The sequence below is a fragment of the Arvicola amphibius genome, chromosome 9 (assembly GCF_903992535.2).
Source record: "Arvicola amphibius chromosome 9, mArvAmp1.2, whole genome shotgun sequence".
NCBI classification, from domain to species: domain Eukaryota; kingdom Metazoa; phylum Chordata; class Mammalia; order Rodentia; family Cricetidae; genus Arvicola; species Arvicola amphibius.
The window spans coordinates 92208304-92222618 of NC_052055.2; the positions used below are offsets into that span (position 1 = coordinate 92208304).

At 48.5% G+C, this 14315-nt stretch overlaps 1 protein-coding gene across 1 annotated transcript in view; it reads right to left on the reverse strand.

Annotated features, from left to right (window-relative positions):
• Positions 1-1304: 1304 nt before the first annotated feature.
• Tmem131 (transmembrane protein 131) overlaps positions 1305-14315 on the reverse strand; it is a 156356-nt gene continuing 143345 nt past the window's right edge. The window contains 9 exon segments of the mRNA XM_038342315.1: positions 1305-2323; positions 3371-3531; positions 4051-4148; positions 4348-4444; positions 4553-4674; positions 5450-5612; positions 8272-8421; positions 8590-8714; positions 11536-11663. Coding sequence (XP_038198243.1) covers positions 2039-2323; positions 3371-3531; positions 4051-4148; positions 4348-4444; positions 4553-4674; positions 5450-5612; positions 8272-8421; positions 8590-8714; positions 11536-11663 — 1329 coding nt within the window. The 3' untranslated portion in view covers positions 1305-2038.

Sequence of the window (14315 nt, forward strand, 5' to 3'; positions counted from 1 at the left end):
TTGCCTGGGTAGAGGGTTCTTTCTGGAGAGAGATTTAACATTGGAAAAGGCTCAATGATTTGTTAAAAAGAAAAATGTCTTAGGTAGGTGTGTACAAATCTTTCCTTTTGTGCCTTCTAGATGCTGCAAATCTCTCTCTCTCTCTCTCTCTCTCTCTCTCGCTCTCGTTTTTTCGAGACAGGGTTTCTTTGTAGCTTTAGAGCCTGTCCTGGAACTAGCTCTTGTAGACCAGGCTGGCCTTGAAGTCAGAGATCCTCCTGTCTCTGCCTCCCCAGTGCTGGGATTAAAGGTGTGTGCCACCACTGCCTGACCTTGCAAATGTCTTCTTCAGTTGGTCCTGGGGTCTGTTTGCAGACTGCATGTGCTGGCATTCTGACATGGTGCTGTCTTCCACCCAGCCAGGTTAGAGTGCTGAAGGTTTTCTATCTTGGTGGGGAAATAACTTCTTGTAATTGCCTCTCTCCCTTACCCCCAGTCAACTGCCCCCAAGTACAGAAGCCCAACACTGGGCATTCCTGCAGGTGGTCTCAGGCCCCTTCTGTGACCAACTTCTCCCTTTTACCTGCTTCTCTTGTGGAACGCACCTGTGTATGTGTGGTATGCGTGTGAATGTACAGTACACGTGTGTGCATGTGTATGAGGAGGTTTGTCAGGCATCTTCATAGTCCACTTGATTTGCTAAGGCAAGTTTCTTAGTGAACCTGGAGCTCATCCACTGGCTAGTACAGCTGGTCCTGGGGGTTCAGGGTCTCTGCCCCCACACACAGGGGTTCCAGGCAGCCACCACACCTGCCTTACGTGGCTTGTGGAAGTCCTGGGGACTTTATGTGCCCAGCCCCTGCTCCTTTCCTTGTTCCCTTTAGCCGCCTGCAGCAAACTCCTGGGTCAGGCAACAATGCCTCCCAGCTGGCTAGAGGCCCTTTGGAGAAGGGCAGCTGGAGCGGATCTGACCGCTGACCACTCGGCTGGGAGAGGCCAAGTGCACAGGGGAAACCCAAGGCTTCAGGTGCGGCTCACATAGGAATGGTCAAGAGTCTTGGCCACTTTGTTCATAAGCTGTTCTGTTTTGGCTAGAGGTGGGGAGGCAAAGCCTCTCCCTGGATGGATCTAAACAGGCTTCTGGGTAATTTTTCTATCGGGGATCCTCCATGGTCGCCAGGAAAATTTTTAGCACCACAGCGGCCTGTAGCGGTGAGAAACCAGATACCACTTGAACCTGTCAACTCCAGAGTGCCATGCCACGACACCATGACCCTCCGTGGTGTGAAATGCATACTGCATATTAAGAAAACTGAACAAAACAATTCGAGGCTTTTGAAAAAAGCATCATTTATTTCAAAGTACAACACAAAGTTGTATTTAAGAAATACACAATCTTGTAATGTCAAGACTTGGCTATGTGCATTTCAGTTCCTCTTTAAAATAAGCTCAGGTGTACAAATGGTACACACCTCAAGTACACACAGCACAGAAACACGTGCGGTCTCCACTGGATGATCTACATTCAGCCACTGCTCTTACGCTGGCTTACGTTTCGTAATCTGCTTTTACACCAAGATAGCCTTACTTTAAAAAAATACTCTGTATTTTCAGCACAAAGTCCTCATACATTTTTAAAATTAGATCTTGGCGCATAATATTGTGAAATTATTAAAAACCAAACTTGGTAATTTAGTAAAATTGTCACATGCCAGGACTTGTCAATCAACTCAAATTACTCCCTTAACTGTAATGCCAAATTTGTGTTCTTACAGATAAAGAAAGCAGGGAAGAGACAGGTGGGGAACTGGGCGAGTCAAGATTTCAGATGGACAGGCTGTAGTTTGTGGCTGAATCCAGACTTCTGTCTACAAGCACAACAGCAAATCTCAGAGTATCATAATTGCAAGAAAGATCTGAAAGGAGCGAGTGGAACGAGCCTGCCCTGCAAAGAGGAGGGGGGGAGGGAAGCGACAGCAGTGAGGGCCTTCGACGATGTCTTGGGAACTGGCATATCATGATCTAGATGAGGGGCCCCCACTTTTGTTTTTTGCTTAATTTAATTTTCATGAGGGAAGTGCGAATTAGACCAAGGGTCAGAGCTTCTTCTTCCGATTGTGGGGCTCCATATCCGCCAGGGGTTGTAGGTCTGTCCCAAGTCGTCAGCTGGAGCAGAGGCGGAAGGAGCGTGGGCAGTGGTGGAGTTTTCCGTGCCCATGAGGCCGATGCTGGACAGCGTGTTTGCTGGAGTGGTGAACGGAAGGGCACTGCTGAGGTTGCTGGACCAGATTGAGCTGCTGAACGGAGTGGTGGACCACAGGCCACTGGCATTGCCAAGGATGGACTGCAACAAAACAGACACGCAACAGTGAGCATGAGGTTGGCCCAGCAGCAGGGGAAGGGTTAGGATCATACATGAATGGAGTGGCCCAGACTTCTCTTGTTTTTATTTATTTTAAAGCATATTCCATATATTTAGCCACAGCTGGAGGTGAGCAGGTGTTATGACATTTCATGAAGGCTGGTGAAGCCCAGCAGGTGGACCCAGCACGGTCAGCCTGCTTTTCATTCATAGGTGTCCTTGGGGCACAGACACCTATGTGGGTCCTGACATTGATCAAGATGCAAGGCTAAACACGTAGTGTGGGAAGAGGCTGCAAAGCTTCAGGGCAGCCTGATGGCACCTGCTGTGAGCAGAGAATCTGGTGGCCGCCTTTTAAGAGTGGTTAAGGTGCTGTAGAAAATGATGCAGAATTATTACCTGGGGAGGCAGGTTTGGGGCTCTTTAGCAGGCAAACCTATAAAGCTCATGCATTTCCCACCTACTACTCATGTGTGGTTTAGGGTTTTCTGAGGCAAATCTGCAGCTAGATCATATATATATATATATTTTTTTTTTTTTTTTGTGCCATGGTTTTGTGAAGGATGAACTCATTTTTCTTGGCAAGAGAACCTTTTGGGAGCATAATCTCTACAGAAAATTTAGCTTAGAAGCAAAAAAAAAAAAAAAAACAAACAGAGACGCTGAAAGAGAAGCGGTTCACAAAGTACACTCGACTCCCCAGCTTGCCATGGCAGGGGTGGGGCCATGCTGCTTGAGCCTCAGGTGGCGGAGTCACACCTGGGCTTAGATCACCAGGAGGAAAGAGGCTGAACACTACACATCTGGAAGGAGGGAAGCCAGGGCCTGATCACGCTGTTGAGTTTCTCATGGTGTCCCGATTAATGCGTGTGAAGAGCACAGTGGCCGTGGGACAGAACACGAGACCACAGCGGAACCTGAAATGCGGCCTTTCCTATTCACAGCACTCTTCGCTGTTTGAGGCTACAGCACAGTCCATATGATGGCAATGCTGGGAAAGACGAGGAGGGCTGGAGCGTGAGTACTCACAGTGGCTGTGTGGGTTGGTGAGCTGGAACTGGCTGGCCAGGAAGGGCTGGGGTCTGTCGCTGGAGAGTCCCAAAGGTAGGAGGGGCCGCTGTTGAACTCATTCCAGCTTCTCTGGGATGACTGACTGCAAGATCTCGGCAGCCCGAGTTTGCTGAAAACTGCTGAGACACGAGAGAGTGGGTCAAGTCCACTGCAACCACTGGGGTGAGAGGTCGCTCAGTGCCACCTACACTCCTCGTCAGCTCCACATTCTGTGGTGTTCTAGGGTGTTCTCAGCATCTCAGGCACAGGGCACACGATCTGAACATTTAGCTCATGACTAGATGACACCAGATGCAACTGTCCAGCACTGCTCTTGTGGCTAACGCAAACTCACACTGGGCCTGGCAGATGTAGGCGTCCCTCTTAGGAGCTCTTAGGCCTGTGCTGAGCACAGCTTGACTTTGGCACCGTGTCCTGCTACACACTGAGCAGGGGTATCAGGGAGGCCCTTCCACATGGCTGCTGTGTTGCATGCTGGGTTCCCAGAAGCCCTCAACCACAGCAAAGTCCAACCTGCACCCGAGAGCTGATGCAAGTGGAAAAGATGTCCCCTGCCTTGATGGCTGCCACTTCTCTACAAAGTGTTACCATGTCAGATAGACACTTCCGTCTATAGGCTTCTAGGGTTAAATACTTACCACCTGTTAGGTTAAAAGAATTTCCGAAGGCAGAGAATGAATTGAGGGGAGTGAGGTCGGGGCTGCTTGGACTGCTGACAGGACTCCACAAACCCGAGCTGGATGGTATGAGGGAAAACACACAAAATGGATGACGGTTAGTGAAACGGGCCCATCTCCCAGCTTCCCGCGGGGAGACTCAGACATGGAAGCAAAGACAAAGGGAGCCCTACAGAGTGGGTCCCGCATACGTAGGAAAAATGCCCACTTAACCCAGGGAATCTCAACTTCTCTACGGAGGAAGAGTGGGCCACATACCTGTCTGAGCCATCGCTGTCGACGGGGATGTGTGAAATGCCAAGGCTGCTGGAAAAATCTGATTTGTTTGAAGAAATTTTAGCAAAGCCATTCCCTCCTGCAACAAGGACTCTGCATCAGTGCAAGGCAAAGCTGGACAAAGCCCGCCCGTCACACCTGTCGAAGCCACTGCTCAGGTGTCGCAGGCCATGGAGAGGTCACTCACCTGGGCTCTTGTCATAGCCTGCGGTGACTGCGGCGAAGGTGGGGTTGCCATTCTTGCCAGGGAGAGAGGCCGCCTTTGTCAACTTGCTTTTGCTCCCACTGGGCTGCTTTGCTTTTGTGTCACTTGAGCAAGAAGGAAAGAGAGTGCTCCCTCACTGGGAGGGCCTCCAGCAAGGGAGAGCAGGAGCAGCAGACACCTGGGGTGGGGTGGGGCTCTGCTGCTTCAGACCCAGGATGATAGCCAAGGATGGCTCAGAGCACAGCTAAGCCCTGGGCAAGACAGCTTAATCACACAGATATGAGGGGTTTCTGAGAAAGCTAGGAAAGAGACCAAGGCGGGTATCACAATTTAGGGACCTGGAAAAGGTGGAGCTCACATTTTAAAAAATCTGAAGGAGGCCACCTAGCAAAGAAACCTGTCAGAACATCAGCTAACTGGTGGCGCTGACAGACAGGACGGGTCCATTCTCAGCCTCCTTCCCTTGGACATGATTACATGACAAGGAAGCAGCAGGAAGTGAGCCTGTATGGTACAGCACAGTGTTGGCCCCTGAGCACACGTGGCTTACACTGCACCTTCTACAACAGTGACAGACCCTTCTGGCTACCAAGCCAAGCACTCTGAGGTCTTCAATTCACTGCTGTCCTTCAGGTCATCAGTTGCTGTGATGCTTGCCTGGCTCTTGGATGAGAACACGATTCTAGAACACTTAACAGACTTGTACATTGACAGGTAAGATCGCTGCTGGGGTCGGTGCCTGAAACAGGAAAAGCTGACCCCAGGAAAAGGAATCTTAGGATTGAAAAATGCGGTCTGTCAGCTGCAACAGATCAAGTGTGTGTCTGCCAAGTGTCTCAATGACAACCAGGTGATGTTAGGTGTGAGCAGCGGGCCTACCTGCTGGAGCTGTTGACAATGCTGCTGTAGCTGCCACGGGATGTGAATGGGCAGGGGGCGGTGGGCGGAGATGGTGAGGCCGGTGTTGGTGAGGTCTGGCGTTGTTTTAAGAAAATGTCTGCATTGAGGGTTTGCAGAGACAGTTTATAAAGACTGTCAGTAGCTGGAAATAAACAAAAGGTCCCATTAAAGTGGCATTTTAATCTGGACTCTTCAAAATCAGTTGTTTATGATATTCTAAAAATGTGAAATTCAGCTGCTTTCTATAAAGAACAAAAAATTAAACTTTTTGTTTTTTCTAACTTTGGAGCCTGTCCTTGAATGCTGTAGACCAGGCTGGTCTTGAACTCATCAGAGGATCCATCTGTCTATGCCTTCTGAGTGCTGGGATTAAACATGTATGCCACTACTGCCCAGCTCAAGTTAAGACTCTGCATTCCATCTAAAGGTTCCAAAGAGAAAGAGGAAATTCAAATCTGTGTGTCCTTGGGCTTTCAGGGAATGCAAGCCCTTGCCTGCCGCCCTCACTCTTAACCACAGAGGTGGCCGACCTCTCTGCAGCTGCTCTGCTGCTATCGCCGTGTGTGTGTGTGTGTGTGTGTGTGTGTGTGTGTGGTGTGTGTGTGTGTGTGTGTGGTGAACTTCTTGCCTGAGTTGTTTGGAGTTCCAGTATGCTTGTCCCACACAGTGCTGTTGAAGGGTGACTTCTGTACAAATGCAGGACCCTTCTCTGTTCACTTGTGGTACTTCTCTGACCTTCCCCTGTGAAAAATCAGTACTGGGAGCGGGCCATGCTCTGGTTTGGCTTGAGTAGGAAATCTGTCCAAAGGTTCCTGTGTTGGAGGCTTGGTCCACAGCAGTGCTCAGTGTGAGGGCTGTCAGTGGAAATTGGGGTGTGACCTTGAAGGGCACATTTCCCCTGTACCCTCTTCTCTCTGCTTCCAAGCCGCCAAGAGCTGAGCAGCTTTGCTATAGACCTAAAAGCGACAGTCAGCTGGCAGTGGCTCTGCCACTGTGAGCCCAGGTTTCTTGGGTATTTTGTGACAGTGCAGACAAGCTGCCTAGCGCCCTCTGATGGCTGTCCAGGGGAAGCTGTGTGTGTGGACCAGGGGAGGGGGGAGGGAGAGGCACCGGAGGTGGACTTGACAAATGCAGATGGAAAGAAACAAGAGGCCAGAAAAGGCGTCTGGAATAAGGCCTGGAGCTGAAGAAGAGAGGAGTCCAAACTCACATCATTTCATGCAGTTACAGAACCGCCCTACCCGAGGTGGGTCCTGGTGCTGTAAGAATCAGACAGAGCGAGGAAATAAGCAGTGCTCCTCTCCACAGCACTCTGCCCGCCCATGTCCAGTTCCTGGCCGGGACCTGGAGCCTTTGAAGAACACGGCGCTGTGGATGCGCAATGTGTAACAAAATGAACCCTTTCCTCCAAGTTGCGTATGGTCATGGTGCCTTCTTCACAGCAATAGAAACCCTGGACCAAAAGTTCCAGCTAAGGGCTTGCCAAGTGGATACATGGCATACAGTTCCTAGTTATAACTTTGGTCCTCACTCAGACTTAGTGGGCGATCTAAGAAAGATCAAAGGGAGGAGCAGGAAGAATGGGAGCGAAGACAGTGGAACGTGTCAGAAAGGGCCACTACAGCAACGAACGGACACGCCTTTCAGAGGCAGCACAGCCTCTACAAAGCAACATTCCTTGGTAGAGCTGGGTCCTATGAGGCCGCGGGGGGAGAACAGGCTATAGGCCCGGCACCAGGTCAAGGTATTCTCTAACTAGAAAAGCACAAAGGGTGGCACAGACACGGGCCTTGGTATCAGGTTTCCCTCCAGTCGGCCAAGGAGCTCTGGCTGAGAAAGACTTGGCAGAAGCTGCGGAGCCCATCCTACTTCTCCCGTTGCTTCCCTCCTGAGGCACACACCTGAAGTCTCTGGAGCTGGAGCCTACTGCCCTCCCACTGTGGATGCTGCCGGCTAGGGTCGGTGTCTAGAAGGGGAATCCCGCTTCTCTGGTGCTCAGTTCCATGGATCTGTTCAGTTAAGTCAAAGAGCTTTCATCTACTAGCCTCAGAACATCACTCTGAAATTGAATACTGGAGACCACAATCCTGTTTCCTTGATGTAAGTCAAAGGCCCAGCTAAGGGCTCCAGGGCCCTCTAAGGATGCAATCATTCTCCCAACAGGGATGCACCACCAGTTCCAGGCCTCCTAAATGACCAGACTTGTGAGTACATCTCACTACCTTGTGGCAGCAGACTCCATGGGAGCAAAGGTAAAAGCGGCCTGCTTGGCGAGTATCTTCCCCCACCCAGCCCTGCTCTTAGCAGTGGTTTTCAACCTCCCTAGTGCTGTGGCCCTTTAATACAGTTTCTCATGTTGTAGTGACCCCAACCATAAAATCATGTTAGCTGCTACTTCATAACTAATTTTGCTAATATTATGAATCATAATGTAAATATCTGATATGCTACCCCTGCGAAAGGGTTGTTCAACCCTCAAGAGGTTGCAACACACAGGTTGAGAACTACTCTCTTAGACCTCCTTTTCTTGGTTCTTTAGTCTCCATGTCAGGCCGGAAGGGTAAAGACTTCCACCCTACTTTAGTATAGCAAGCTTACCAAATCTGAGTCAAGGTCAGGGGGAGAGCGAGAGACCTCTAGACAGCCTGTGTTGGGAAGCTGGGAGTGACTGGCCAGACAGATGCACTCTGAGCTCTTGTTGACTACAGTGGGCCACCTACAATGGTCTCTTCTGGAAACAACATCCCAGCCTGCAGCATCTGGAGCACACGGAACACAGCGACTTCTAAACCCATACTTACAACTGCTGGGCTTGTGAACTGGCACAGCATCCCACTCTGGAGGAGGAGAGTCTTTTTCACCCTCTGAGCTACTGGTGTTTCCTAGTTCTTGACTGCTGGGGAGGAATTTTGAGAGGGCAACTGGCCTGTTATCCACTAACTTACTTGTACCTGCACAGAATTCAGAAAGGAAAGTTAATGGGGGAAGGTTTTTCTTTCGTGAGTCTGCTTCAATAAATCCTCAACCTGGCCTTGGCTTTTTATATGACTAGCAGCTACAGACGGACTACTAGCCACTAGGCAGTTATGAAAACATCTCTGTGATCGACATGACAATACCTTTAGTTTTCTGTGGATTTCGTGATTTGGTTCCACTTGTTAGTGTAGTTGGAAGAGGAATCTTGGTTGGGAGATTTCGACGCTGTTTATTGTCCAGTGAGGGAGTATATGGTAGCTCGAAGGAACTGAAAGACAAATGAGGATGGCAGACATAAATTTATCCTGCTGTTTGTAGCAAGGCTGTGCGTCATTAAGAGCATAATTACGCCACAGCTCAACTGCAGGCCTTATTAAAAGGCTTTCCGGAAGCATCGTCTGCCCAGTTCTGCACCTGGGACTTTAGCTCTAAACGTTCTGGAACTGCTGGTGTGTGTGTGTGCATGCACGAGTACTTGAGGGTCTAACCTCTGCAGTCTTGAGAGTGTAGACAGTATGCTGAGGTGTGTGTGCACGCACGTGTACTTGAGGGTCTAACCTCTGAAGTCTTGAATGTAGACAGTATGCTGAGGTACATATTTGGAGACAGACGAAGGGTTTGAATGCCTGCTTTGGGAAATGTGTGCATGAACTTGCTGCATGGAGTCAGCAAGGGCAGCTGTGCTTTGGGTGAGCCTTCCCAGGACTTGTGCTACAATAGGGCTCCTGAATGTATTTTCTAACAGAAATCTGACAAGAGCAGGAGCCAACTTCCAGTTACTGCAGAACTAGGCAGCAACTCAAATAAGGTAGCGGGAGCAGTACCAGCTGTGGGTGACAAAGGTGTTCTTTACAAAACTGTTTCCGTGACACCCACCAAGGTCAGGCTTTGGACTTGGGAATCTGGCCACACCTAGGCAGTGGCTCCTGGGGCGGAATCACCAGTGTGGGCTGTTAATAGCAGAAAAACTGACAGCTTGGCTTTTGGCAAAATATGCAAAGCCTGTGCACATTTTATTTTCTTCTCTTCCAGTGCTGGGCACTAAATCTAGGGCTTTGTGTGCATGTTAGTTACTCTCGCTACCACTGAGCTACAGCCTCAGCATTTTCTTTGAGACAGAGACCTACTGAGTCACTCAAGCTGGCTGTGAAGCTGCTGTGCAGCTCAAGCTAGCCCCTGAGTTTTGAGGCTCTTCACCCTTGGACTAGCTAGAAGTAACAGATGCACAAGGCACACTCAGCTTTTGCACGGGTATTTCTGGGGCTGGGCCTCTCACATTTACTTGAGTATTGCTTTCTGTCCCCAACCCTTGTGTGTGTGACCTCCGCCCTCTCTGGCCTTCACATTCTTTATATCCCCTCATCTTGAGTCCACTCTCACCCCATTTCTCATTTCTAGGATGCTGCCAATTTCTAGGAAAAAAATTAACCACTGTGCTGATTCATATATAGTTGAAAGGTTCATATAGTTCCAACTCCCCAAATCTGGTTGGCCCCCAAATACTTGACTCTCCTACAACCTGGCAAAGCATGACTTCACACAGAGCACACACATTTTATAGGAACGTGTTTTGCTATATTTATAAGGGACTGAGTTCAAAGGATGTCTGTTTTTGCATACTTCACAAAATTTTCTTTTTTTCTTTCTGTTTTTTTGAGGCAAGGTCTCACTATGTTGCCCTGGCTGTTTCAATGCATAAAAACTGCCTGCCTCTGCCGCCCAAGTGCTGAGATTAAAGGCACATGGCACCAGGCCAGGCTCCATAAGTGTTTCTGAAATTAAAGAGATAACCAAACCAACAAACCAGATGGTCTCTGTTAGCCCAGATAAATAAAATTTTAAGTAGTATAACAAACTGAAACAAACAAAACACCAAAACCACCATTTACGGGCAAGACTACAAATACCACAGTGCTACACAAGTTTCCTTCTGCCCTTTTCCACTCCTGGCTGGCATACTTATTTTAAAATTCCACATTCTAAAAATGGCAGAAGACTCTGAAGACACAGGCACCCAGCCCCTGGTGGAGGCTGGGTAGGTTATATTTGGGTAAGTCATCTAGAACTGTGGAGGTGTCTGTTTTACAAACTTAACTCTGCCACTGTAAAATTAATTGGCTTTTAAGAGAAAGGGGTGTCAAACTATTTTATTTTTTGCTAATTCAAAATTCCTAAATTAAGCCAGATGGTTTCCAGAAAAAAAAAAAATTAAGGCTTTTAAGTAAAATGGACAACAGCCAACTGACTTGAAGTGATTCCATCTACAAGGGTGAAAGAGAAAGGTGGTTCAGATCTAGACAGTTTAGGATTGGACCTGATAACAGTCCACTTATTTAGTGGGAAAAAAAAAAAAAGACAACAGCAGTCATGTGGCTCATGCATCGGGATGGTGGCAGCCATCTTGACAACAGCAGCTCTAGGGTAATATCTGAAGCCTCCCTCATAAATAAGGCTCAGGCTAACAGTAGCAAGACAAGTCTTTGCCCTTCCCTCCTGAACCTCCTCCTTCCCACATCACTTCTCCGTCAGCTGCCATGGTGCTAACACTGAAATTAGTTTATCAGAAAGACTATCCCTGTTCAATGAAAATAGGAATAAATCTTAGTCAACAAACCCAGCAGCTCACACATTCATTTTCTTGGCGAACAGTCTAGAGGAAGCCTCCCTAAAAGGCCTGCCCTGTGGGTACTGGAATTCTTCCACGTTTGAGTGTCTCATCCCTACAGCTGACACCTCCCTGAACATGTTTTAGGTAAGAATAAGCCCTTCCAAGGTCTAGAGCACAGAATTCTAGATCCCAACTGCGGCCCTAGGTTACTGATGTAGCAGGCTCCAAGCTGCTCTTGAGAAAAGTTAGACTCTTGCTGTGGCTGAACCACCGTTCGTCCCTTCTGCACAACTGAGAGCCAGTAGGCTCTCAGCCTGGGAATAAATTAACCCAAACTCTCACAACAGATTGCTAACCCTGCCCTCTACATATCTGGCGCCAGGAGCAGGTGGAGGTCCCTAACCAGCACATCAGAACCCAAGAGGAGCATGACACAGCCCTTGGCTTTTGCGGCCTAAACCACTTAGGAAATGGCACTCACCTGCCTTTCACATCTGTTGGGATTTCTTTCTTAACATTTAAAAGCTTTTTGCTTTTTTGCTTCACTTGAGACACTTCGCTTTCGTGTTTTTCTGCCATGGCTTGTTTTCCCTTTTGCTTTTCTGTATCCTGTAAAAGATGCATATGTAGTTGCTCAGAAAGATTAATAAAATGACTGAAAATGTTTTTTATTTGAGACGAAGATAAAACCTAAGGAAACAACTATATATGTCAAATATGTAGAAATAACAATCCCCTCTCTTTCAGAGAGGGCCTCACTGTAGCTCCTTGGTGGCCTGGAACTTCCTATGTAGATCAGGCCTTGAGCTCAGTGTTCCCGGGGCTTCCTGAGTGCTGGGGTTAAAGCTGTATACCACCATGCCTGTCCCCCTAATCTCCTTTCTTGAAATCTGTTACAGCTGTCAATTTGCCAGCTGGTTTTAACCTAATGTAATTATATTCTGATGACTCTGAATTATAAAGGTCATTTAGTTTTATATGCATGTCCCAACAAGAGGTGGGCAGTGGCAGCATCAATTAGTAGGGAGTAAAACTTTGTCTCTACTTATAAGAAAAATCTAGCAAAGACTACGTTACAAAGCCAAACACTCGCAGCAGCATGTGTTATCCCTAGCACAAAGCTCAGACCAGGAGAACGTCAGGGAGGCACCTTGCATGCTCACACCTAGTCGTTCCACTGCAGCTAGCCACAGTGCTGTGGTGTATGCATAGCTCCTCACCCTCTCCACCAGGAGGTGGAGCATGGATATCCATTCACTTACTCAGCTCATTTACTGGTTTATCACCTTATATCACCTTGGTGCAGGCAGCTGGGTAATCAAATCTAGAGGGAGGGAGACACACATGGCAACAGTGTTGCCGGAGCTGTGAAAATGTCCCCAGGTCATGGCAGAACATGGAGGATTTGTTATGCCCAGCTTGACTGAGCAGCCTTGCCTGGGCAGGCAATCTAAGCTGTATGGTAAAGCCCATGCTACAAAACTGACCACCATTGCTGCTTCTGGCCCTTGGCCAGAGTGGAAAACATGCAATGAGCATTTCTGAAGTAATGTGGATATGTTCACAGATGAACCCAGAGGAGCTGTCTCCTGACCAGGCTGTGAATCCACTCAAAGACTGCTGATACGGCCTGGGGCGCTATACACATTGTGGGCAGTGTACAAAACAACCTGCTTCATCGCTGACCCAGGGCACCCGGGCTGATGGCAAAGTGGTCAGCCATGGGTGTAGGGGCCAAGCATGGGAGAAGCGTAACCCACCATCATCAATCCAGCCTCAGTGTGGTTAACATGCAGACTAAACTCAGCAGGTCAGTTTACTTAGCTGTTGACAGTAAATTAATCAGGTCACCCTTCTACCTATCCTATGCCTTCAGGGATTATTTAGGATCATTCAAGTACTTTCTGAATCTGTGGTTGGTTGTAGGGCATAGAGCAAAAGTTCTCTTGAAGGTTGTGCACATCCTTTGAGAGCGGAGACACCGCTCTCCACCCAAGAGCTCATTAAGAAAGGGCAAGGCCTTCTGTCCAGCATTGCTACCCAAGTGCCTGGCACTTAGGTGTTCAATACACATTTGGTCAAGAATAGGTAGAACAGGGATGCCATGATATGGGACAATCTGCACACTTGAGACCAGTCATTAAGAAATACAGTCCTGTGGCTTCTGCACAAGAGTGCTGGGCAGTAGGAATAAAGTCCATCTAAGGGAAGACTAGCCAGCTGGGACTTGGAAGGGTGAGCTCTGAGTCTTGTCAGTGAGGAAGCAGAAGATATAGAGGATGGGAACAGAAGGCACGAACAAGCGAGGTGGGAATGATGCTAGTGGTATACAGAGAGAATTGATGGTAAGCCGAGTTAGCCAGAGAGAGACATTGAGGGTGATGGGAAGGAGGCTGGAAGGTAGGCAGGCAAAGTCCTGGGATGAAAATGCTCTCCAAATACGGACAACTTGCTGGGAGGCTCCACTCAAGGCTAGTGGAAGGTACCCCAGTTTCTCTGAGTATATGCTAACACAGGAACCAAGTTTAATGGCCAGTACAAATTATAAATTATATGAAAGTAGACAGAGCACTAAGCCAACTGCAAGGAAATGCAGAGGGGACAGGAGGGACCTATGTGACATGTTTACTTGTGTGCCTGGTGTAAAACCACCCAGTGGACACAGATGGGCCAGCAGATGGAAACCAGAAGTCAGATTCTGGTCCCTAGGCATTAAGTACTGCACAGACCATCTTAAATCTGAATACACTCACTGAAAATGGAAAATGCCAAAGTACGGTCAGAGCCTGTCTTTCTGCACAGCCTTTACAACTCACACTGCTCGACTGTGCACAGCTGTGACATGCTAGTTGTCCAGCAGTATAATTTTGAACGTTAACTCACCCATCAGCTGCGGACTCAAAGGATGGGACATGCTCCCCATGTGCTGATGTGCCCTGGACTGGGCTCTGGTTCCAGGTGACCACTAATAGTATCTGGGCCCTACTCCCTCTGGGAGTCACTGCTGCCCCTACCTGGGCGGTGAGCTGTTACTGAAACCCTGTTTCCAGCAAGACTACAACTGAATGGGTTCAGTTCTTCCCCTCTGATGGTAAAGCCAGGGACAGATCATGCAATAGTGTGACTGCTATCCTGGCTGCTCTCCAACTTTTCAGCAGTGTCTGAGTTTCTTAGTAATATTTTGGAAGGCTCTCCATCAGACCCCAGAGCTAGGATGGTTTCTGCGGGGGGAAGGGTGTAGGCATTGCCTGAGAACACTGA